General features: G+C 50.0%; 1 protein-coding gene across 1 annotated transcript in view; it reads right to left on the bottom strand.

Annotated features, from left to right (window-relative positions):
• Positions 1 to 18,289: 18,289 nt before the first annotated feature.
• LOC144165718 (uncharacterized) overlaps positions 18,290 to 26,309 on the bottom strand; it is a 59,531-nt gene continuing 51,511 nt past the window's right edge. Inside the window, exons 3-5 of the mRNA XM_077695516.1 lie at positions 20,420 to 20,618; positions 20,109 to 20,315; positions 18,290 to 18,451 (exon numbers count right to left, since the gene is read on the bottom strand). Coding sequence (XP_077551642.1) covers positions 18,290 to 18,451; positions 20,109 to 20,315; positions 20,420 to 20,618 — 568 coding nt within the window. The remainder of the gene's footprint in view (positions 18,452 to 20,108; positions 20,316 to 20,419; positions 20,619 to 26,309) is intronic.

The raw sequence follows: 26,309 nt of genomic DNA, 5'->3' as shown, positions 1-26,309 counted from the left end.
GCTTGTACTTTCTCTGCACCATCGGTGCAATACGTGATATTCAGTGTCGGGTAGTTCCAATTGCCGTTTTTTGAGGTGGTTTTTTAACGCTTAGCGTTGTCGTTTTGTGGTGGCAGAACAACATCGGTCACATTTTTCTTACGTGGTGGCATCGCTTTGTCCGGCCGGGCGTCTAGCCAACCTCTAGAAGTATATTTATTCCCGTATCATTCAAAAAGGGCAAATAGTCTTTGAAAACGTGAGGTACTACAAACTGAGATGATCCCGCTCGTTTCTACCATAAGAAATTTAAACACACACGCATGCCAGGCATCTTTGTGATTCAAGCGTAAAATACTCAAATACAAAATTCAAAGGTGAACAGCAGAACAGAAAACACGCTGGTTAACAAGCCGAACACACCCGTACAACCTTTAAAGCAAACTTCCAATTCTGCAAAATAACAAACACTTTCACAGCACACAAAAAAATTGTGTAGAGGAGTTTCATCCTGTAAAAGAAAATCAAGCACTTCTAACAACTCCCCATTTTCACTGCTTCAGCTGAGAGCTGCTGTGAGTTCACATATTACGCTGAGGTTCTCACCACAGGTAGAGAAATTACATACGTTATGATACAAAAACTCTGCGCAGATACTCTTGAAACACTTCTACGCGTATAAAATAAAATATCGCTTTCGATGGACATTCCAAGTTTGTGAAAGGACGCCATAACAATGGCGTTCCTAAGAAAGGGGAAGGGCCCATCTTCTTCATCAAGATATCTGCCTACTCCATGATAAGCAGCGTTTGCAAGATTCTCGAGAAGGTTATCGAAAGCACAAATGTCATTTTCACTTTGCAATGGTCCTCTTGAGGGCTCGCATGGATGCTTCAGGGTTGGGCGATTGTCACAAACCCCTCCCCTGGAAAATTGCGTCCGCTAGCTAGAAACCAATAAGGAAGGGCGTGAGGCAACAGTTATTTATATTTAGGCATGGTGGTCGGCCCGTGAGTTTTTACGTGTGCCAAGAGATTGCTAGGGGGAATAAATTCACAACACAGGTGCTCGACTACGTTTCGAACTATATAGGTTTACTGCACAAACAAAAAGCCTAAAGGGCAACGATCGACACAAGCAAAGGAAACCTTCACACTGCCATCGGCCTGCGCGCGCAGGCACTAATCCACCGTACACTAAGCAGGTGCGTACTGGTAAGCTAGGGCACGGAGCTACATCGAGAGTAACACAACAAATGAACACCAAATACGCAGGATGACCACTATAGCGATACTCAATCTACCGTGGCCTACGCCTTAACACGCGAAGCACCCTAGAGGCAAACACCTGTTGCCCCTCGGCACCGCAACTGCAAGCAAAAAAATACTAACAACTGCGCAACACGCAAAACACTCTAGGGGACGAACATCGTTACCCCGACACAGCACTTACTAAAAACATCTAGCAGCTCTGAAACCTGTACACGACACGTGAAATGACCTCCAACATCTTTAACCTCATCAACACGACTACTACAAACAAGACACACAAAACGGAACTCTCAACCCGTTAACAAAAACAACGCCAGAAAACACCGGAGCAGGCGGATATTTTAATCCGATACAACAAACAATTACGAAGGGGGAGCGCGGGAAAAGAAACCCTCTAACCGCGGAAAGTCACGACGAGGTGGAGCCGATCTCGCCGAGCAGCCGGTTCCGTGTTCGGGGTTCGAGGGTGCGGAAGCTGGTCGGCCATGGGACTCGTGGCGACGGGCGAACTCGAGCGTTGGGCCGTGGTCGTTCTGTCGCAAGCCTACCGACGGACTAAAGCGCTCACCCCCGGAGCGCTCATAAAGCGCTCACCCCGTGTCGCGCGTTCAAGAATCTCCAGCAGACTGCCCCAGCGACCACTTGCGCTCTCCTAAATACCCTCCGCCAGCCGCTGGCCACGATCACCCTCGCACGTCCGAGCAAGCGATGTAAACGTAACCCCCGCACCTACACGTCTGCTGGAATGTGGCAGCCCGCTTTTGTTCTCGCAGCAGGTCCCGCGAAAGAAAGGACACGACTACAAAGCCAAAAGAGGACCCTGAATTCGGCAGTGCGACGCAAAAATGGCCGACCCTTGTCAGGGAGGCCATCACGTTGGCCACCCGAATTAAAAAAATGGAGGGCCTGTCCTTCAGTTTGTAACACTTGCTCCTTGCTAAGGAATATTCTGCCCTAATACTCTAACCTACACAAACAATAGGCCACCACACATACACATAGCTCTAGGGAGGCAATAAGGAAAAGCAACAAAAAAGTGCATGACGAGTAAGTGTCTCTCTCGGTCGCACAGCTCCGATGAATTGTTGAAACCCGAACTCACGACTCTGATCCCACTCCTACCTGCAGAACACTTTCGGTCGGCTGCACTGCGCAAGTTCACGTGCCACCACATCGCGTGCACAACTATTTGAGTTTTCCGCCAACCATGGGGGCTCGCAACTGCCGCAATCTACGTACACTTACGTAAAAATACACCAAACGAGAAACATTGCACACTTCGTTCTAGCAGAAATCGCCAAAAACAAACGAATCATCTGCTAAAACACTTTTCACGTGCTTAGAAGGTACGCGTGCGCTGCACTATTTACGAATAAAATAGACGCGCATCACACTTAAAAAGTCACCCGACGCCGAAACTCTATTCGCGTGCTTTAGGGACACAAGTAGCCTCACGCTGAATAAGCCGACAGCATAACCTTATATACAACACGTCTGTAACCATCGAAAACACTGAAGATACGACAAGCTGCCCCTACAAGCCTAGGCAGATTACACTCCGTCCCAGAGGCTCGTGTTCTCCGCCCCCATGCTACCGATGTGGGCTGTGCCTTACCCGTTAGATCAAAGCGGGGGATGGCCGAGGGAGTAGTTTAGTACGACCTCCCTGTAGTACCCTGGAAAATCGGATAATATTTCTCTAACTGCACCAGTAAGTTCCGTGTCTACACCTGCTGTCATTCAGTAGGGCTGGTTCTAACATCCACGTCCCGAACAGACTGCGATTCGCGTGGTGTTGTGAGCTCCATATCACTCGAGTCTCCATCTTCCCATGTAGTGACCGTTCCTACCCCTTCTATGCTGGCCTCCGTTTCTCTCGCTTGCTGCTGCTGACTTGACTGACGTGCTCATAGCTAATCCTCAAGGTTGGGTCCCACTTCTGTTCTTGCACGAGCTCGCTGCGACTAACCCTCGAAATGTAGCTTTTCATCTTCGTTTTCCCCAGCGGCGCCGCATCGCGACTTTGGGCCGGGGTGACCACGGGGTTTGCCGTCGTGTCGCCAGACTCGAGCTTATAGGCGGTTCCCCTCTCCTGTGGTCGCGCCCTTTTGGCCTGTTTTCTATGTTGCCTCTCAAGCTCTTTTTCCTGGTGCCGATGCTTGGAGATCGGTCTCCTAGTCCCAGTGTAGACTTAGAGAATTTACGGGTCGGGATCCCTCAACGTTTCCAAAAACCAGGTTGTACATCGAGTTTCCAGGGCACTTAGCCTTCAGGCGACCGGAAAAGTAGGAGGTGGCCACCGTTATGGAGGCCTCAAGCAGAATTAGCACCGAGCGGTCCAAAAGGCGGAGAGGCAATTTTAGCCCGGTTAGGTCCTTGTCCGAAACCAGGCCCCGCTTCATGATGACCGTATTGCAGCCCTTATCCCTAACAACGCGGAATTTCCTCTTGCCGAAGAACTCCTCAGGACTGGCGGGCCTTGGATCTCCGCTGGAGACTTCCCGACGAAACCCGTGCTGGCAACTGGCGTGTCTCTTCCATTTTTGAGCTCGTCAAACGCATCCTCCACGCATGCCGAGGCAGACTTCTTTGGCAGTGCCGTGGGTTTCTGCGTCTCCTCCAGCCCGCACTTCCACCCCTCGTGGCCCATTTTGCCATAATTGAAGCATTTTATCTGAGTCGCCCCCCGACCGAACCATTGAATCGCCCCACGACCGAACCCGACCGAACCTGTGCCCCATGCGTGAGCACAGCACTACTTCGTCTCCGAACCCTTGCTCGTGAGTGACTCAGGGGCAGCGCCCGCTTTCCCATCTGCTCCAGTCGCATCCCCAGTGGCCTTGTGCTTCGGTGCGGCATGTCTACCAAAATTGCTCCACCCCGTGAGCCTCGACGTATTGCTCCACCCTCGCCAGCGGGGTCTACTTACCCGGCATCCTTTCTCTCCTTCAAAAACAGTTCCAGACTCGGGGCGCACACAGACAATAACTGCTACCTCAGGTACAACTCAAAAAGGGCCTCATAGGTCTTCGCTGCTCCCGCGAGCTCTACCCACCGATCCAGGAAGTTGCGCAGCCGAGTCACAAACAGAGAGCACGTTTCCTCGTTTAAGGGCGTGCTCTTCCAGAACTTTTAGCGGAAACCCTTCTCGGTAATCCGGAATCTCGCCATCAGGGGCTGCTGCAACTTATCATGATCCGCACACTCCGCTGTGGACATGCGGCTGTACACAGTTATTGCCTCGCCACTCAGACAGAGGCTCAGGGTAGTCGCGCACTGATCTCTACTCCAGTTCTGGCCCTCGGCCACGCGTTCGTACCATAGGAGGTACGCGTATAAATCGTCGCGTTGCTCATTGGAGGGCAGCATGAATTTTTGCGGGCTTATCTTGCTCGTTCCCAAAATGGCAGACCCCTCTGACGCGGTGCCAAAATTTTGGCTCTCACGTTCGCGATGCTGCAACGCCAGCTCATGGTCCATTTCCATCTCTTGTATTCGTAATAGGGACTCCCGCTCTTTCTTCCGGCGCCCCCGTTCGAACTCCTCTTGCCTTTTCTGCCGCTCACTTTCCTCCTCTTCTCTCGTTTTTTTTCCCGCTACCTCTCCTCCTCTTCTGTGCGCCAAGCGCGTTCCACATTCAGCCCGTCCGGCACCCTGCCGTCTCCTCCTTCAAATACTCTTGCAGGTCTAATACCTCAAAGCCGAGGGCAGAATCCAGTTCAATTAGTTTTTTTCGTCTCCGCCATTATTCCCTCGAGATGCAGGCTACAGTAACCTCATAAAAACAAACGCCGAACCAGCGCCTAGTATTACTAAAAGTGAGCCTATCCGATTCCAGCAACCTCAACACGGGGCCGACCAATCCTGCCTTGGACGCCACTCATTGTCACAAACCCCTACCCTGGATAATTGCGGCCGCTAGCTAAAACCAATAAGAAAGGGCGCCAGGCAACAGTGATTTATTTTTTAGAAGGGTGGCCGGCCCGTGAGCTTTCACGTGTGCCGAGATAGCTGGGGTGACTAAATTCACAACAGAGATGCTCGACTACGTTTCGAACTATATAGGTTTACTGCACAAACAAAAATACTACACGGCAATGCCCGGCACAGGCAAAAGAAATCTTCACACGGCAATGGGCCTGTGTGCGCAGGCACTAATCCGCCGTACACTACGCACGCGCGTGCTGAGAGGCTAGCGCGCGGCGCTAACTAGACAGTAACACAACAAATGAACACCAAATACGCAGGATGACCACTACGGCGACACTCAATCCGCCGTGGCCTACACCTTATCCTTCGACCTCGAAAACCTAACTCACCTGCTGTTCGCGAAACGCGAAGCACTCTACAGGAAAACACTTGTTGCAGCTCGGCAACGCCACTGCGAAGAAAAAAATACTAACAATGTTAACCCCGACACAGCACTTACTATAAAAAAATCCATGCGCTCTGCAAGCTATACACGACACGTGCCATGCCCTGCAACATCTTTACCCTCATCAATACAACTACTACCAACAAGACACACAAAAAGGAACTCTAAACCCGTTAACTAAAAGCGACGCCAGAAAAAACCCTGAGGAGGCGGATATCAGAATCCGAAACAACAAACAGTTAAGAAGGGGGAGCGCGGGGAAAAAAGTCTCTAACGGCGGAAAGTCACGAAGAGGTGGAGCCGGCCTTGCCGGGCAGCCGCTTACGTGTTCGGGGCTCCGAAGTGCGGAAGCTGGTCGTCCATGGGACTCGCGGCGAAAGGCGAACTCGAGAGTTGGGCCGTGGGTGTTCTGTAGCGAGCGTACCGATGGACGTCCACTAAAGCGCGTCACCCCCGGACCCCTTCCTCGCGTCGCACGTTCAAGAATCTCCAGCGGACTCCCCCCAGCGACCGCTTGCCCCAACCTAAATAACCTCCGTCAGCCGCTGGCCATGATCGCCCCCGCACGTCCGAGCTAGTGATCGTAACGTCACCCCGCACCTGCACGTCCGCTTTAATGTGGCAGCCCTATTTTGTCCTCGCAGCAGGTTCCGCAAAAGAAAAGACACGGGTACAAAGCCAAAGGGGGACCCCAGATTCCACAGCGCGACGCAAAAATGGCCGACCCTTGTCAGGGAGGTTGTCATATCGGCCGCCGGAACGTATAAAATGGAGGGCCTGGCCTGCAGTTTGTGACAGTGACATACTATTATCTTTTCGTTTATTTAAAGTTCATAATACTAGATTCTGTGATCTTTAGCAAGTCCTGCTTTGCAGTATTCTATAAAACATTACACCTTGCGCAATGGTATTCACAGAAACTGTAAGTCTTCAGCTGTGCAGGGCGTCGTGTTTATCCCACATGATCATATATGTCAACCAGGCAGTCTTTGTAAAATATGCTTACCCATTTCTCAGAATCATCGGGAGAAATTATTTGGCCGCAAGATGAAGTTTTCTTTGGGCCATTTGAGTATGTTAGAAATGAACTGCCTTGAAACGGCATTCCAACCTTCAATTTTCCATTCCCTGATTGTACACAAATATTATGTAGCTTTTAAGTCATGTAATCTGTCAATCTTGCAACGCCCAATGGAGTTAGTTTGGTGTCAATGAAATTCGTGTCTGGCAGGAAATAAACGCTTTCAAACAGAGTACCCAAAAACTACTTTTTTTGCATTTTCCCTGCACTTGGGATCTACGTTGACCCTCCGAATACCCTTATTGGTGTATATTTCCAGATAAAAAAGTACAAGGCTTAAAAAAAATCACATATACTCTGCACATTCATCATCATCATCTCAAAACGGAAACTAAGTTGAATTCTTTACGCTTTTACCAATCTTCGTTTAAGATATTCTTTATAAGGTCCCTCCGTCTAGCAATTGCCCTTGTAAGAAAACGTGAACTGATTTAGATAAAGAAGACATCCAAGCCAGAGGCGAGTAGGCACAGCACAGGCAGAGAGGCTTGTGACATCATCAGTTTCCTCTGAAAACGGCAGTGACTGGAAAGAGGCCAATAAATTGGTGCTCTTTGAACCACGTCTGCTTTCTGGTATTCGATAATTTGGTTTTAGATCTAGGATAAAATTATTACACCATCGCAGACATTTAGTGTTGAAGAAAGCCTGTTGCGAAGGTTGCAACAACTACGAAAAATGCGTTCCTTAGCTGCTGGTCGATCATAATTTGAATTACCGCATGTGATCTGAAACCATCTCAAACAAAAGCGTAGTGATCTGTGTACCTCAACTGCATGCATAATCGATGACATGAAGGCCATGATAGAGACTACACCGCTACCGAAGGTGGATCTGGTGAGAAAGTTAAGTATGGTCACGTTAAAAATGCTTTTTTGGACCTTATGAACGAATCATAGAGGGCCTCATTCCCGATGATGATTTAGACCACGAATAGGGGGTAGTGGAACACTACCGTGAATCTATCCCATGACGGACTGTCCGCTCTGAAGAAACAACTTCCGGCTGTATGCATACCATGGGCGAGTAGTGCAATAGAGGCTGCAATCTCACCCCTAGAACTAGTTCGCGCGTGATTGCCAAAGCTTGGGATCCAGCCTTGTCATGGAGAATGTATTCAGTTTCCCTCCTTTTTGAGGAAATCGAGTCAGCTATACATAAAAACCCATAACTAACAGAATATGAGACATCTGTGTATCTGCGCAGTTACCTGAAGGGGGAAGCCGAAGCCGTCTTAAGGGGCTTACTGACAACTGGCGCAACCTACCCTGTCGCTATCGAACTGTTGCAGGAGAATATCGGTGACAAAATCCTAATGTTCAAAGAAATCTTGAGCATATTGCTGACCCTCCTATATTAACCTCCTGGGATCATTTCTACCGCCTTCCGGCGGTCAATTGACATGTACACACTGCCGTTAGGTCACTTACAAAATGTGCTTCACCCATTCAATTACACGGGGTCATGTTTTAGACTGAACCACTACATAGCTTGACGTATGTGCTTGTAATCAAGTTCAGCTAACTAACGTTACGTTAAACAACATGCGGAGAACTAGAAAATCAATGGCCAAGTAAACGCTTGATGCTACTTGACCTTTTGAACCAAGAAATACGGAGTCGCGAGGTTACCTTCGTGATTACTGTAGCACCAATGAACACCATAAAGAAAATTCAGTCAATACATTAGCGAAGCCAAGGACAGCCTTCCATGTTCACCCTCTACACTGAGAGTAAGGTTATCCAGACTTCTATGGTAACCGCGAAAATCGTAAGCTATTCATTGATTGCGGCGTTTCACATAACTCGGTATAACAGTATATAAACAAGAAATCACCCGCACTGAAAGTATTCCAACCTGTGGTTGTACTTCAAGAAAACTAGCCCCCTTACCCATTTCGCTTTGGCCGTGAGTTAATCAACTGAGAGAGAAATGGCAGATTAATTTCTTTGGGACTGTAGGGAGACGGATCAAGCCACCTGCTTAACACAAACCACTTGATTGGGTAAATGTTGCACCTGGGAGAACCTATTTTAGTGTGCGCGTTTTGTTCGTTCATTCTGATTCTTCGATTTGCGTATCCCTCAGAGTGAAAGCAGGTTAGATGGAGTAAATGTCATTGCGGCAGCGAGAATGAGCAATGGGCTGGAATTGTGGACGTATCCTTCGTAGTGGTTGTGAAGGTTCCTTACAGCTTCGCTACCTCTATGTCTTACGTGTTAGTTTGTAAACTTCCTCTCCTTTTCGGTTACTCCAATGACCAGAGAACAAAACATTTATTGGTATGAGTATTTTTAAGAATTAAAACCTGGTAAAAATGTGTTGCGGCTTTCGCTACGCGAGGTTCTTTCACCGCGCAAAATAGTATAAGAAAAACAGTAGACTCATCACGGAGTTCCAAAGGGTGCCACATCACTTCCTTAGGCTACCCAAGCCGGAAGCGCCTATATTACGAAATACTGATGATTGTTTCTAGATGGCGAAAAGCAAAAACGCCCGTGTGTACGAGATTTCGGCGCACGATAAAGATCCCCAGGTGGTCAACATTAATCCGGAGCCCTCCACTACGGCGCGCCTCATCGCCTGCGTTGCGTCGGCGCGTTAAACCCAACAATCAATCAATCAATTGTTTCTAGATCAGCGACTGAGTGAGTGACTTCCCAGAGAACTGTTCTTCTCCAGACAGAACTAGAAGGCTCCAAGGGTACAACAACCAAACATCTGGCAAGACTGCTGCTTCACAGATATATTTAGCGCACCTTCGCAAAGAAAAGGCTCCCTCGTGTCACGGTTCAACAAATGATGAGGACCAGTAGAGCAACCTAAAAGAGTATGTATTGTAACGAGCATGTGCCTGATGTCAGTTAGAAGTTACACAAAGAACACACGCTCACGAAGGTGCACGTCTTCGTCTTCTTCACAGCTTAAGCACTTATCGGGCTTGTAATCTCTATGACGTTGATGAGGATTACAGAAAGCCACGACAGAATGGCGCACTCTAGCTCCAGACGATTGTCGCGGCCAAAGAGAACCCTGTATCGGCGCCGTCTGTGCTCTGGCGGGGATGACACATGTAACACTATCCCCCCTACCAAGAAAACCATCGTCCCGATGGTGAAGCTTGCCACTAGCCACATGGTTCAAAGAAAATGTTAAAGTGGGCTTATCGCTAAATATACGATTTCATACGCACTACGCGGACATTCTCTGGTCGAGATATCGTAAAATACCATCGCGTTAGTTACTTGGTTAAGATGACGAAGAACTTGGTAGGGCTTGAAATAGTGCTCAGGTTTTGTCGATTGTCCTCGAAGTTGGACAGATTTGCAAAGCAAAGCAAGGTCACTCGGTGTAAATGCTGCGTGAGTGCCCGGAATGTCATGGCTGGAGTCGATCAAGCTTTAGCATTGCCTGATGGCATACACTCATGTTGGCGTTCAATGAGCAAGCTGCCTGACCTCTTTGTCGCACTCTACGGTTTTCTGAGAGGTGATGTCATATCCGTTGTTGAGTCATGTTGCAGCATTACTTCGAACAATGTTGTAGTTTATTTCCGCTGAGGAGGGTAGACGGTATCCTAAGAATCATGATAGAAAAACACGTAAGTAACTAGTCCATCCTCAACCGGTTCCAACTAGCAAATGTGAATTTCTTCTGTAGTTTATTTCATCTAAGTGGTTCCTTCTTGGGCCGTATAATAAGCATACGTGATGTAGGGGAGGACTGAATTATAGGTCTGCTATTCAACATCAGTGCACAAACAAAGCTTGTCGGTGATTGTTTTGTTCAGCCGTGCCGTGAACCCGTTCTTGTGTGGGTGGTACTTACTAGCATTTCGTCAAGATGTGCCGCTAAGTGTGAGGACTTCCCATTGCAGTTTAATAGTGAATATTTTTCCGCGAAACCTAGTAAAACATTTTTGAATACCATGCTGGAGATCTAATCTCTTGAAAAATCCTGTACATTTCATGCGTGGTGGCTTTTAAACATGCCTTCCTAACCACGTAATTGGTCGAGTACTCAGTGGCGGCTGCTCTCCACCTGTTTCCCTATGGAGATTTTGGAAAGGAGCCCAGGGTGTCCCTTCGGACTTGCTGCAACGTTACTTCGGAAATTTGAACAGTTTTGAGAAATCCGGCTGATTGGCCAGGGTGAACCTTGCATCGCTGGCAGTCCCGACAAGTCCGACTGTACAGCTTCACGTCTGCAAAAAGGTTGTGCAGAATTACGCCTGCTGAATTTTGTAATTGTGCGTGCGTAACCAAGGTGACCAGTGCTCAGGTCATTTTCAGAAGCCTGCAAAGTGTCGTTTTGTAAGGTTTAAGGGATGACAAAGAGGTACCGCCAGCCATTGGGGGCGGGGTGTATTTGGTACAGCACGCCGCTGGTAGGCAGAAGGTTGCCAGACCTCGGACTAATAACTTATGGTGGGGGGGGGGTGCTGTTGGCATCCTCTTGCCAGAATTCATCCAGTGGTGAACGTTCTTGGTCACCCTGTTGCAGTTCCAAAATGGTAGCTCCAATGAAGACTACCATCAATGGCACATAGTCTATGTCGTCGACCGGCGCACTGGAGAGGAAATCTGCATCATAACGTCCTTTTCCAGGTTTTTAGACCACTGCTATATCAAAATCTTTCAATCCGGTACTGCAGCGTGGCCACCCGTCAGACTGGCTTTTCAGGTTGGTAAGCCAACACAGGGAGTGATGGTCGCTTAAACATTTGAGCACACTGCCAAAAAGGTAAGGTAGAAATGTTAGGACCACCTTCACAACCGCTAGGCATTCTTTTTCGGTCACTGAAGAATTGGTTCAAGCCGTGACTGCGTTCTGCTTCCGTAAGCAATGGCTCTTTCGTCACCGTCCTGCCAGTGGACCAGAACCGCGCCGAGTTTCACATATCTGGCCTCAGTGTAACCACTATTGTTTATTTCTCGTAATAGGGGCCTTATACGAATGATGCCAGCAGGCAGCGCCGGAGATCCTCGAAAGCTTCTTCCTGTTCATAAAACAAAAAAAGAGACGTCATAACAAACGAAAAGCCTGGGAACTGCTGCATTGTGGCGGCGTTCGCAATTAATCGCCGGTAGCTCGAACCGAGCCACAGGAAACTCCGAATGGACTTCTAGTCAAAAGCTTTTTTTAACCGAAGAACGACTAAAATTTTCCGGGTCTGCGCGACTTCCTGCGCTGCTAGCAGCATGCCTGAGGACGTGCCGCTCCTCATACCGTGATAACACTTTTCTGGCTTCAGCGTCAAAGAAGCGGAGTGTATGCTCTGCGGCTAGAATGACCGCCATGCTAGGTGTTCCTCAGATATATTTATACGCGGTAATCCGGTAAAACAGAAGGCACAGTAGGACTGACTAAGCGCCGTCCAAGCAAGGGGCCGAAGTCCAGGCGCGTACCTCTCAGTGTCTTCTTCCTCTTCCCTCCTTGATGATGATCGCGACTTTGTGGTGTCTCGTAACGAAACTCCCTCCCTCCGTTGGTGCTGCTCAGGGCAAAACTGCAGGCTGTGAATGGTAGGGCTTTTGACGGACAACATGGACGATGTCAGTCTTCGGTGGGCGCGATGAATCACAAGCAACTACTGGGGTGATTTCATAGTTTACAGCAGTCACTGGGCGCATGAAAGGGCAGGGACCGTAGTAACGGGCGACCAGCTTCTCAGAACGCCCTACTTTGCGCGCAGGACACCAGAGTAGCACGAAAGAACCTGGCTCGAAGTGGCGGGTTCTGTGGCGTCGATCTTAACGGGACTTTTGAGAAGGGATGACGTAAGCTTGGTGCGCGCCATGCTGCGGGCAGTAAGCCAGGGCAATGGCATTTTGGGCATAACCAGAAGGCAGCGTATTGTGTTTTATTAAGGTGTCCAGGGGCAAGACCGGCTCTCGACCGAAGAGGAGCTAAAAGGGCGAAAATCCGGCGGTGTCGTGACGGGACGAGTTGTATGCGAAAGTAAAGAAAGGCAAAGCAATGTCCCAGTCGCGATGGTGATCCGAAACGTACCTGGAAAGCATATCCGTTAGGATTCTGTTGAGTCGGTTAAAGGACCGTTGGCGGATGGTAGGAAGTAGTAAATTTTTGCAGTGTTGCGCAGAAGGGAAAGATGTTGTCGACTACTCGCGACAGGAAGTTTCGACCGCAGTGAGTCAACAGCTGACGAGGAGCACCATGATTGAGGATCACCCTAAAAGGAGGAAATCTGTGACATCGGTAGCGCAGATGGTTGGAAGGACCCGTGCTATTGCGTAACAGGTCGGGTAATCAGTGACCACTGCAATCCACCGATATCCGGCCGCAGACTGGGGAAAGAACCAAGACGCTTCGACCGGTCTGTCCAGTAGCTGGAGAGGGCCGGCGGGCGTCGTCATTGGTGCTTTCCGACGTTAGCACTTGTCGCATGCACTTAGGTAACGGCGGATAGAGAGGTAAAGCCCTGGCCAGAAGAAACGCCGTCGGACATGGTCATATGTTCTTGAAACTCCTAAATGCCCAGCTGTTGGTAGGTCGTGCAGTTGCTCCAGGACGTCCAAACGAAGGTGGACAGGCACAACAGGGAGCAGCTCGAGACCTTCCAGGCGTGCATTCTTACGGTACAGCACACCGTCCTTGAGTTTGAAAAATCCTACTGATGGGTCCGAAGGGGTGTTACTCAGGCGTTCAGTAATCTGGTGCGAAAATTCATCCCGGCGCTGCTCTTTACCAAGTTTGAAGAAAATGGAAATGGAAGAAAATGGAAAAGGAAAGCCAAGATTTCACGTAGGTGCTGAAGATGAGTATCGAAGAAGGGAAAAAGCTCAATACCGTCATCAAGATAGCACAGGCAAGTGGATCCTTTAAATCCGCGCAGAAGAGAGTCCGTCATGCGCGCAAAGGTGGCTGGCGCGTTGCACAAACTGAACGACATAACCTTGAACTGATAAAGGCCGTCGGGAGTGACGAAAGCGGTCTTTTCTTGGTCGCACTCATCAACTGCAATCTGCCAATAACCTGAGCGAATGTCTATGGAGGAGAAGTATTTTGCCCCATGAAGGCAATCTAGGGCATCGTCGATCCTGGGTAAAGGGTAGACATCCTTCTTGGTAACCCGGTTCAAGTGGCGGTAGTCCACACAGGAGCACCAGGTGCCGTCTTTCTTTTTTATCAACACGACGGGTAATGCCCATGGACTACAGGATGGTTCAATGACGTCCTTTGCGAGCATTTTTTCAACCTCGTGCTGGATGAACCCGCGTTCTGAAAGAGAAACACGATACGGCCGGCAATGGATAGGCCTGGCATCGCATGTATCGATACGGTGCATTACAGTTGTGCTTTGCCCCAAAGGTCGGTCACCTAAGACGAAAACGTCTTCAAACGATGCCACAAGACAGCGCAGTTTGCTTGATTGAGCTTGTAGGAACCCACGATGGCCATCGACGCTTGGACACGTGCGTGTTTACTTGCGAGCATTGAAGCAGCGCGACCGGCATATCTTGTTGATCGCGCACCAGGAAAGAGCATAGCGATTACCCTACGCAGAAGTACGCGCTGTGGCTCGGATGATGGCGTGCGCGCCAGACCGGGTGGATCTTGCTTGCTTGCAAGGACAGCTGCTGACGACCGCGCTGGACACCACCCCCGCGAAGCAAGGCCCGCGGACAGGACCCTACCAGGTTTCGGCCTTCTGCAAGGACCCCTGGGTCTTAGGAGGCCACCTGTGTCACCATCCTGCTGAGCCATGGGCTGAGCCGTGGGAGCCCCTGTGGAAGGCGGACGCCTTCACACACGGTTCCTGTCGAGAGTGTTGGCGAGTGCACCTGAGGGTAGCCAGCATCGGCCGTGAACGTGCCGCCGCCGATACTTCGGAAAGGACCACCCGGTTTTTGAAGATCACAACTGGCACCCGACTGCACCCATCAAGCACCAATTGTGTTGTGAGCGGCGAACAAACCGCTGTGTTTTTGAACCACTGCTTTAGCGTATGCTCCTTGCAGGTAGCAGCAAGGCCGACCTGCTGCAGTGGCGCCCAACGTGGGGCACCACCGTTGTGAGTAATAGCGCTGTACGTCTATGTATAAGGCTGGATGCAAAGGCGGAACGGCAAAGGTTTTTACACCTCTCGCACATGCCGGTTGAAATGATCCTTGGGCTAGACTTTATTGCAGATAGCAAGAAGTTGCTCGACATCGCCGTTGGTAGTTGCAAGCTTGGTGCGGACGGCGCCTTCATCCCATTTGCGACGCTGCCTGAGAGCGTCCCGGTTATAACGGAAACCACGGCCGCTGTTCGAGCAACGCTGCCAGAGCCTCTACAACACCAGCTGCGAAAAAACAAGGAACAACCGGTCAGAGGAAGCGACTCGAAACGCTTTTTATGCAGTTTGCCAGTATGCTTACAGAGAAATCTGGCAAAACGACTGTGTTAAAACATTGTGTAGACACCGGCAACGCCCACCCTTGGCGGTGCAATCCAGGGCCGCTGAGCCACCGGAAAAGAGTGGGCTTTGATAAGGCACTAGTTGAAATGTTAGAAACCGGCGCAGTCTACCCGTTCAAAACCCCGTGGGCGTTTCCAGTTGTCCCCGTAAAAAAGAAGGGTGGGTCGAGACGTATTAGTGTGGACTACCGCCAGCTAAATGAGATGACCATCAGAGATGATTTCCGTTTTCCGTCTAGTCAGAAAATCACCTATGCAACGTCTGGTGCAACGCACTTCACTAACCTTGACTGCTCTGGTTGGTATTTTGTAATCGAAATGCACCCGGCTGACGTGCAAAAGACGGCGTTCACTGTCACCGCGGGCTGTTTAAATTTGTGCGCATGCCCTTTGGTTTGAGCAACAGTCCAAGTACCTATCAAAGAATGATGGCATAGTTATCGGCGATGCAAAACACAAATTCGCCCTGTGGTATTTGGCAGATGTGACTGTCTTTTTACGCTCAATTGAAGAGCACATTGAACATTTGCATATTATACTCGAGTGCATGTGGGCTGCCGGGCTTACCGTTCACCCCGGTAAAATTCAGCTCGCGACTGATAAGATTGACCTGTTGAGTTTTGTGATCGACAAAGGCCACCTTCGGCCGAAAACGGACAAGCTTCAGGCTATTCTTCAGTACCCACCACCACGGGATGTGAAACGTTTGCAGCGCTTTCTTGGCATGCTTGCATTTTATCGGCAGTTTATCCCACAGTGCGCAAACATTTCCCGGCCGTTAACCCAACTCTTGCGCAAATGTACGAAGTGGTGCTGGGGGAAAGATCAACAAAGCGCTTTTGTGCTGCTGCTTCAAACAATAGTGAAAAACACATCGTTGCAACTGCCGGACCTTAACAACCCGTTTGCTTTGCAGACAGACGCCAGTGAGTTTGTATTGGGAGCCATGTTGCTTCAGAAGAGCGATAACGCTCTGAGGCCTGTGGCGTTCGCCAGTCACACGCTCACCCCAACCGAACGCAACTACTCTGTAACTGAAAAGGAGTGCCTGGCCATTACCTTTGCACCTAAAAAAGTTGACATGTTTTTAGATGGAGCTGAATTCACGATCCAGACAGATCACCAAGCCCTGTCCTGGCTTAAACGTCTTCACAACCCAGCTGGTCGACTGGCGAGATGGGCACTGACATTACAGCGCTACAATTACTCCATTGAATACAGAAAGAGATCCACGAACGCAGTTGCCGATGCGTTTTGACGTGCTCCTGTTGGTACGCACGCGCAGGTAGAATCGGACAAATGAGCGCTAGTCGCCGCTGTGCAGGAAACTATGGACAACTGCTGGGGTACCTTGATGAACACTGAGGACCTCAGCTCCGCCCAACACGACTAGAGAATATGCCGTAAAGTGATCGACAAGCTCGCACGCAAGAATCAGTCGACAACGCAAACGACGCGGAATTTGACTCCTATGGGCTGGAAGACAGTGGCTTGCTGTACCGCTACATCCCCCCGCTGATGAAAACATGGGCGAGCATTCCTGGTCGTTGTTCCCCGCAAACTGCGTAAGTCATTCATCCGCAACTACCACTATTCTGCCCTTGCTGGACATGCATCCGGGCAGAAAACTTTCGTGAAACTGTGCAGGACAGTGACTTGGCCTGGGATGCGCCAAGATGTTTTGTGTTACGTAGGCTCCTGCTCTGTTTGCCAGAAAGCGAAGCCACGTGGTGGTTTTCCACTTGGGACAATGAACTCTATAGACAGCAATGTGCCATGGCAAGTCGTTGCTTGTGATGTGACGGGTCCTTTCCCTAGAAGCCCTCGCAGAAATCAATTTCTTCCTGTTTTTACTGACCACTTCACTAAGCGGGTCGAGCTCTTTTCATTCCGGAAACTGACTTCTCAGAAAGTGTGGGAGTGTTAGCTTGAAGACTTCACTAGGTTCGGTTCGCGCCTTATGACGGACAACGCGACATACTTCACGAGCAAGGTATAAGTAGACTGCTGCGATGCCCTGGCAATTCGTCACGCTCGAACGTCAACCTACCACCCACACGCAAACATCACCGAAAGGGTAAACCGCAATTTGTAATCCATGCTTGTCGCTCACACTGTCCTCCACAAGGACTGGGATTTGAAGTTTCCTGAAATAGCTTTTGCGACACGCACCACGGTTAACAGACCAACTGGCTTTTCTCCTGCACTACTGAACTTTGGAAAGGAGTTACAATTTCCTCTGGACAATTTATTGCAGCCGGCTGCGGTTGGAGTTTCGACATCACACGCAAAGTTCGCAGGTGACCTCCGCAGCGGCTGACGGAAACCGTACGAGAGGCTCGCGAACAACTGGCGGTTTCGAGACTGGAACAAGTCGAACAGTATGACATGCGCCGACGAGACGTTAGGTTCAACGTTGGCGATCTGGTACTGAGGCGTACATATCCCCTCAGTGACGCAGCACGAATGTTTATGGCGTCACTTGCAAGCAGGTGGGATGGACCATACAGAGCGAGTACTCGGTCACGGCTGTCCTACATGTTGACTAACTGCTCTACAGGGGAACAGTGCTGCCCAATTCATGTTTCCGATCTTAAGCAGTTTCACCAGGCCGAGGAACAAGACGAAGGCGAAGAAGGCGCCTCATCACTCGCTCCTGGCCCTGAAGAACAGCGCTCCGCCGGAGGGTTAATTCCCCCTCCCGGCGTTACAATCTGCGCCGACACGCCCATGAGCCAGAACTGCATTCTCAACCGCTTGAATGACCTCTCTGTGGTTTTGTTTTGAGAGGGGGGGAGTGTAGGAACCCACGATGGCCATCGAAGCTTGGACACAAGCGTGTGTTTACGTGCTAGCATTGAAGCAGCGCGACCAGCATATGTTGTTGATCCAACACCAGGAAAGAGTCTCGCGATTAACCTGCGCAGAAAAATGCGCGGTGGCTCGGATGATTCTTTATAACCAGCGTGCGCGCCCACCCGGGGGCGGTTTTTCTTGCTTGCTTGCAGGGACAGCCGCTGACGACTGCGCCGGACGCCCCCCCCCCCCCCCCCCCGCGGAGCAAGCCCCGCGGACAGGACCCTGCCGCGTTTGGGCCTTCTGCAAGGACCCCCGGGTCTTAGGAGGCCACGTGTGGCACCGTTCTGCTGAGACGTGGGCTCAGCCGTGGGAGCCCCTGTGGAAGGCGGACGCCTTCACGCACGGTCCCTGTCGAGAGTGCCGTTGAGTGCACCTGATGGGAGCCAGCGTCGGCGTGAACCCGCCGCCGCCAATACTTCGGGAAGGACCACCCGGCTTTGGAAGATCACCACTGGCGCCGAACTGCACCCATCAAGGACCAATTGTGTTCTGAGTGGCGAATAAACTGCTGTGTTTTTAAACCACTGCTTCAGCGTAGGCTCCGTGCCGGTAGCAGCAAGGCCGACCTGCTACAAGCTTGAGGTAGGTTCGGGTTGATCTGGGGTGCAAATTTATCGGGCGAGGTAGGTCGATGGTTGGATCCATGTTCTTGCATTGGGTCACGGCGTGAAGCATACGCCGAAATTTCAGCTGCCGCTAAATGGGTGAGAGTGGCGACGGTGATACCTTCTGGCAGTATTTGAGTATGGAGCGAAACGTTGAGGAGATGCAAGCAAACGAGGCTCTGATGGGAACCACAGTGTGGGGGAGTGGAACTATTCGCGTAAATAGAACTTCCACGATGGGAGTAGCAAGGTAGTCGCCGTCAGGAATGGCGGTAGACGTAGTGAGGGAGACATAAGTGGCGGCTTGACAGGGTAAGCGAATGTGTTTGGACAAGCACAGGCGAGGCCGGGAGGAATCGGCAGTAGGCGGCAACTCAAGACGAAGAAGGCCCGAAGAAGGCCTGTAGACAAATCGATTAGTGCGGCATGCTTCGTCAAGAAATCGTGGACAATAATCACGTTGTGAGAACATTTCTCCAAAACAGAAAAGTACAGCCGTATCGTGGCCGGCGATGGTGACGCGACAGGTGCACATACCAGCGATCGCCGGTGTACCACCGTCGGCAACTTCAACATGCGAAAGGGCAGGTGTGAGGACTTTTCGTAAGCGGGTCCGTAGACCAACACTCGTAACGGAAATAAACGCCCCTATATCAATAATTGCACGTACAGGCACGCCATCAACTTTCACGCCGAGCAAATTATCTCTCGTCGGCAGCGTCAAAAAAGCATTTTCGGCCGAGTCGATAAGGCAGCATCACCTCTGGGGGCTGCACTCGCTAGTTTTTGGGGTCGAGGAGTCCGTACGCGTTCGGCGAGGTAGAGCGGCGGGGCTGCGGAGAGCGAGACTGTCGGTTCTGCTGTGACGGGGAACGGCGAAGTCGTGGCGCGGAGTAGACGGCATCGGCGGCAGTGCGTTGTTGGTAGCTGATAGAAGTGCGGTTCGTCGCAGACTGCGGCAAACGGTCGTTCCAAGTGTTTCGTGCGGAAGAAAACCAGTGGCTCTGGCAATACCGGGCAACATGACCAACACGCCTGCAGTTAAAGTTTATGGGCCGATCACCGGGTGTTCTCCATTGAGCCGAGTTCCTGTAAGACCGTTGAAAACACTCTTGGCGGAAAGGGGTCGGGGATGACTGAGCTGGCCCATAATGATTACAGGAAGTGGAGTTGGCGGGACATTGGCGACCGACAGGACAGCTCATGTGGCAGGCTAGCTGCATGCTCTTGCAGGTAATTTCGTCGCGCACTACTGCTTGTATAACGGAGAGTGTCGGCAGATGAAGATCAGCGATGGAATGTTGGGCTGTGACCGGAGTCATAGCTTCTATCTCACGTCGGGCGATACGGGTCACCGTGCCTGCACTGGTTTCTGCCGGTGGTGGGCGTGGTGGCGTAACTGGATCCTCACATGAAGACGCTGCAGCGGTATTGGGCAGGCGCAAGAATTTCTGAGTGATTCGATGGCTTTTCGCTTGTTCAAAGCGCTTGCACTCATCCAAAATGGAGCTCACAGTGGAGCAGTCTTCGCACACGAGCCAATTGAAGGCATCATCTGCTATGTCTTTGAAAATGTGGTCAACTTTATCGTGTTCGGACATGTGGTCCTCAAGTTTGTGGCAAAAGGCCAGTATATCTAGTATGTAGGCTGTGTACGGCTCAGTTGACGTCTGCGCTCGCGACGCAAGCTCATTTTTGGCATCGAGCAGCCGACCGGATGACTTGCCAAACAGTCGGTATTGTACAACATCTCAGCTGCACCTTTCAGGTGGAACGAAATGTTAGCCAGCATAAGGGTGGGATCACAGCGATTGTGGGCACTCACGCGCTCGTAGAGACTGACCCAGTCCTCTACGTCGACATCGTTAGTGCCGTAGGAGAAACCTGGGTCTCGAGGGTTGCTCCGGATGACAAGCGGCGTAGCGGCACTGGGGATTAGAGAAGGCGGTGCCATGGTGGCGCCTTGCAGATGACGCACGCTCCGAAGATTGTGATCAGGACCTATGAGCCAGCCGTGTCCAGCTCTCACGGGCCACGGAAGAAGTGGGTAGAGCAGGACGCGACCGAAACAGCACTCTTCACCAAATGATGCGCGGTCGTGCAGTAATTACACAAGGCACAGTAAGACTGAGCGCCGTCCAAGCAAGGGGCTGAACTCCACGCGCTTCCTTCTCAGTGTCTTCTTCCTCTTCCCTCCTTGATGATGATCGCGACTTGGTGGTGTCTCGTAACAATAATAAAGAACAGAACGATGTCATCAAGAGAAAGAGGGCATGTTTATCAGCTCACGCCAGATAAAGCAGTGTTCATCATACGTTAAACAATCGTAGATGTACGGCACAAATCAAAATGAAGGACCTTCAAAAGAAACAGTTCAACGGCAGTGACGAAAAAGGTATTCTCACTATAGCGCTGGTCGACACTACTTTTAAATAAAACTGCTGTTTTAATTCATCTGCACAAAACGTAAAAGCACTCCTGAGATGTTAAAAAGAGCCGTTTATCCGATGCAAACAATATAAGCTCTTTTTAGTCACCTGGTCGAGTTTAAAATAGTCGACAGGGGTTCAAAATGTGCGTTCCTTTTTTTAATCACAACAACTAGCCTGGGGATTTTTGAAGGCGGAATAACCTCACCGATCATCTCTTGCACCTGAAGCTATGTCTCGTCGCGCTCTTTCGGAGACACGCTGTAGGAATGTTGGTAAACAGGTTGCTCACATTCATTGGTGAAGAGGCAGTGTTTTGTAAGCAGCATTCATAGGACGCGTAAGTTGACAAGAAGCACTCGCTGAACCTCTGAAACAGTTTCAAAGGCTTCCTTAGCTTGCTCTGTCGTAATCTCTGGTTAACGTCAAGTTAATCTTTCTAGTGAGCCTATACCTGAGGTAACTCTGAAGCACAAAGCAATCTGTTGGGTGGAGAGCGCCCTCAAACTCTGCGACGGTAGTTTCCTCGGCAACTTCCAAAAGCTGGTTCCGGTAACTGGTTAGCAGAATCTTAGTAACGCCTCCCGTTACTGTGCCCAATGCCCTCGCGGGAGAGATTCCTTGCTCAAGTAGGGGCGGACGGACAGCTTGCGTGATTTTGCCGCAACTGGAGACATGGGGGCGTTTTTGAGAACAAGCATGCTAGACCATTGTAGCATGATTGTGTCTCCGATAATGCTCAGAGGTACGCGTGGCAGAGGACTTTTCATTGTCTCTCTTTTCTCAAAAAAATGACGAAATGTTGGCGGAGATTTATCACGGCATCATGCTCCTGAAGGAAGATCATTCCTAAGACCACGTCCTTACAGCAATGGAGAAGAAGGTCGTGACACAATCACCATTCCGATTCGAACCGTTATATCCAGTTGCCGCCGACCGTTCAAAATTGGGGCCCATCCCGCGGTGTCCTTACTTTTCTTAGCCGGTCCACAAGCTGCGAGGCTACTATTGAATAACTCGCTTCAGTGTTCACAAGTGCCGTTTCCTTGTGTGCGTGGATAGCGACTGAAACATCGGCACTCGTGACAGCACCGATGTCCTAGTTTTCGGTACTGGCATCGTCACCCGTCTATGCTATTGGGAGCGCTCAGTGCTCCCGCAATTAGCAACGTTGCCTTGCAAGGTTGGCCCCTCTAGTTTCCCCGCTCATGACTCTTAGCCCGCCTCATTGGCGAGGCTCTTTTATCACGATGGGTGTATGAAGCCTGCGGGCTCGGCATGGTGAGCGTACTGACGACTGTACTCGGAAGACTGTCAGGTGTCGAGGTATTAAGCAATGGCGGTGGGCCGTTTCGCAAAACAAGGGCAATAGGCGGTCGTTCCAAATCCCGGTATCCCGATCTCGCGGTATCGGCAACGTCCATAAATATCTCCACCTCGCCACAGTGGTAGATCAAGGGCTAGGGGTCCTCGCTTGGCCGGTGCCACCCATCGGTGTAGCGGATTTGCCGACGCGAGGGGGAAGTTTTTGTGTTCAAGAGCCAGGAGGTTGTATTTTATGTTATTACGAAGGAGGTGCAGTGGATGCAGCGGACGCGGCGTCGATATCGCACGGTAGATTATACGCGTAATTCATTTCGTGCATAAGGTGGTGTCGAGCTACGGAGGGAAGATTGCTTGGCGAATTGCTTGCCGCACAACACCCACTAATATATGACAGCTTGCTTCGACGCCGCGTTTCCACAGTTTTCCAACTGCTCACCGACAACCAAGCAAACAATTTGGCGCAGGATTTCGACTACCATGGAGGAGAACAGTCAGGCAACAGACCGGCCTCGAGCTTTGATCGCTGTTAGGTCGTACTGAACGCAACGCTCCTGCGTAGCGTAACCAATGGCAGTCGCCTTATTGATCAATTCTTTCCGGATCCGCGGTGGGGTGTGCCGAAAGCTTGCTAGGAGAAGTGGTTTCGGGCAGCGCAGCGAATACCGAAGCTGTCTGGGCTCCAAAATACCTGAATCCGCTCGCCTAAACAGGTGGGCCATGTTATCGACAAACATCGCGATGCATTCATTTGGCTTTCGGTTGCATGTTTCAAGGAGGTTTTGTGCATAGCATCGGCGGAAGGTGCGGGCAAAGGTGGCGTGCATGCCCTGACAGAAGTCATCCCAAATCAGTCCCCTTAGTGCGTGGTTTTCAAATTAGGTCCGCGAAGTATCGCGTAACGTGACGTACATATTTTAAAGTCTTTGTTCATGTGTCTACCTGTTGAAACAGGCGTAGTGCTCGAATTTATTCAGCATCCTCAAAAGCAGCCCCGGGAGAGCTACTAGTTGAGCGGGACTGCTGAAGCGTGAGCTGAGTGGTACTGACCACTGACTGATTACCTCGGGTACAAAAAACTGTAGCTTTCATTTGTTGTCACCCGGGGCACCGTTTTCGGGAGGTAGGCCTAGCTTGCGCCGGCTGAAGGGACGTCTTTCCGAGAAGTCAGATGGAGACCTCGGTATCATGCGCTTCTGCAAGAAGCACCTTCACGAGTTTCACGGTGAAACATCTGTTCACGGCCAGGACGACAACGAAAAGAGGATGTATTTGAATGAACACGCCCTCACGAAGGAGCACGGCCTCGTCTTCTTCACAACTTAGGCGGTGATGATTGTGCTTGTCACCTCTGAGACGACGATCAGGATGGCGGAAAGCCATGACAGAATGGCAAACACCCGCTCAAGATGGTGTGTGCGGTCAAGAGAACAACGCATTGGCGCCGTCTGCAGTCTAGCGTCGATTATGCATGTAACACTAAAATGCTGCGAACAAAAGCCATCGCCGATGAGCAGAAGACCAGTTCACGTTTAGAGAAGTCGTTTTTTATAGCAAGAGGTTTAAAAGAGTACAAAAGACCCTCCACAGCCAGCACGAACACCGTACGTTTAAAATGGAGGCTGTTGAAGTTCAAGCTATACAGAAACACATATCTCGGTTGTCGTTATCAACCACTCTGCACGAACTTGAGGAAAACGCGATGACCCTCGTCGACATCTCCTGCTTCTGCGTTTACCCAAAAGCAGACATCAGCCTACTACTACGCATTAGAAGGTCGCAATAAATCTCTTAAAGCCGCGTCGCCTTTTTTTGGTTTTCATGAGGCCTTCCCATTCTATTACACCAACTATCGGAATCCTCTATGTTACTTTTCAGGTTCAAGGGTGGTCGCTTCGCCTAACTAAGCACCTGGCGTAAGTTTGACTAATTTCTTATATTTGACCTATACTATTTTTCACTATATTTTTTCTTATTCAGGAAGTTCGTTTACTTTCCTTGGTCATTTCTCTTCCAGCCTTTTTTCATGGCCCGCTGAGACACCCTACATTTGCCTTCAAGCTCTCAGTTAGGCAAGAAGATGCCGCTTCATATGTCACGTAGGTACCAGTTTTAGTTTATATATTCTCCAGTTAGGTGACCGAAATATTTGTATTTTGTTATTTGGGAGAGTTTGAAACATCTAAAATTTAAAATCATTCGGGGGCACTGTACATACGCCACGTTTGATGTCAATAACATGAACGAGACCGCCCCAGAACGTCTAACCATCAATAGGCCGTGGCCGAGACGGCGGAGTAGCGCATACACATGGAATTCCCCGACGTCGTCAAGGGCCCTGTTTTGAACATTATGAAGGTGGTTTCTATGTCGTCTTACTTTGTCGCCTGCAGAAACCATATTTAAACAAAGCTGGTTCGGAACACGAACAACCAAAGACGAGCAAAGACGCATTCAGAAGCCTAATTACATTGAGTAGTGAAACCCCTTTGGTGTGCGCAGCGAGGATGACTAGGATATTGTTAGAGCCGGAGTAAGTCTTCACTGCTTCTTGTACGAGCGGCGTGCCGATCAGAAGTGGTCCACCAATGCAATTCCAAGATTCGATCCTTGTTTGAGTGCCTAATAAAATGTAGGAACACAATCGATCAATATTTATTTTTCACGTACGTCGGCCGTGTAATACGTGAACAAGAGAAACCATAGAATGGCTAAACTCCACAACGCCAGGCCGAAGATGTAGGGATGACGGGACATAGCTTACGGATAAGGGCTCAAGGGACTCGACTAAAGGATGCTCTACCCAATCGAGATGTCGGCACAGGAAGCCGCCTGGATTCTGCTTTGTCAGGACGTGTTCCAGTAGTCGCTGCTCTGTGGAGCGAGTGCGAGTATGCTAGACCTACAAACATGTCCAACTATTCCTAGGTAAGGCCGCAAGCTCAGCGTTTTCCTCAGCCTGGGACCACACGTACACTCTTTGCCGCTGTTTAGTGCTTGTTCAAATGTAAATTGTTTGAGCTGATTTTATACTACCATGATTTAATACCGGCTGATTTCATTGCGGTAAATATTTTTACTTTCATTAACCCTTACTTGTTATTGTTGTTTTGTTGGTTTGTTGTCCTGTATTGTTTCTTATCTTTTTTTGCGCCTATTACATAACCTACCCTTGAACTAAACCCAAACCTTTGCCACCTGACGTCTCAATTTGGGCTTTTCCGAATATGACATCACTTGGTTCTCGCTCAGCTTTTGTTCCTGCTATTTGTGCAGCTCATGCTACCTTGCTTACTATTATTTCTGCCCCGAATAACGCAAGAAAATCAGTACATATCTTGTAATTTGCTTGTAGAAGATCCTATTTCTCGCATTTGTGAAGCTTAATCCACCTCACACGTCTTCCCCTTGGTGAATATTCAGTCCCTTGACCTCTTTGTGTACCCCTATTGCTTATGGTCGTTCTGCTATTGTATCGGAAGAGCACAGTTTAAAACGACGAAGCGCTGCTCTGAAGCTCATGGCGTGAGTCTCGTGGTCCGAGCGGTTAGTGGTCTAGTGTTCGGCGAGGTGTCGCTGCCACCGGCCCATCAGCCGACGGTTTGCTTCTGAATAACGGGTGTTGCACTGGGCTCCGGATTTGTGCTATGTCCGTAATAGAGATTTCCTCTGCCTGCGCTGATGGTGTAGCTTCTTCGGGTAGACTTTACCGGTATTACGCGCCTTCTGATTCAAGGCTCAGGTACCAAGCTGGTGGAGTTTTTCTTGTTGCGAAGTAACATGTTTAGAAGTACTTTCCAAGTGCTTGCGTACGGGCGTACACTCTAGGTGAGTATTGACAAATAAACTATTATCCTAATACATTGTTTTGTGCGGTTACTTTTGCGAACTACGCCGTCATGGTGCTTATTTATGTGGGTGGTCATGTATTTGCTTCTACAACACCTCCTAATTGTCTTTTAT

This window comes from Haemaphysalis longicornis, unplaced genomic scaffold, assembly GCF_048455015.1.
Source record: "Haemaphysalis longicornis isolate Haplotype H1 unplaced genomic scaffold, Haemaphysalis longicornis Haplotype H1 scaffold_15, whole genome shotgun sequence".
NCBI lineage: Eukaryota > Metazoa > Arthropoda > Arachnida > Ixodida > Ixodidae > Haemaphysalis > Haemaphysalis longicornis.
The sequence above is the reverse complement of the archived record's forward strand: the minus strand, read 5'-3'. Positions and strand labels throughout refer to the sequence as shown.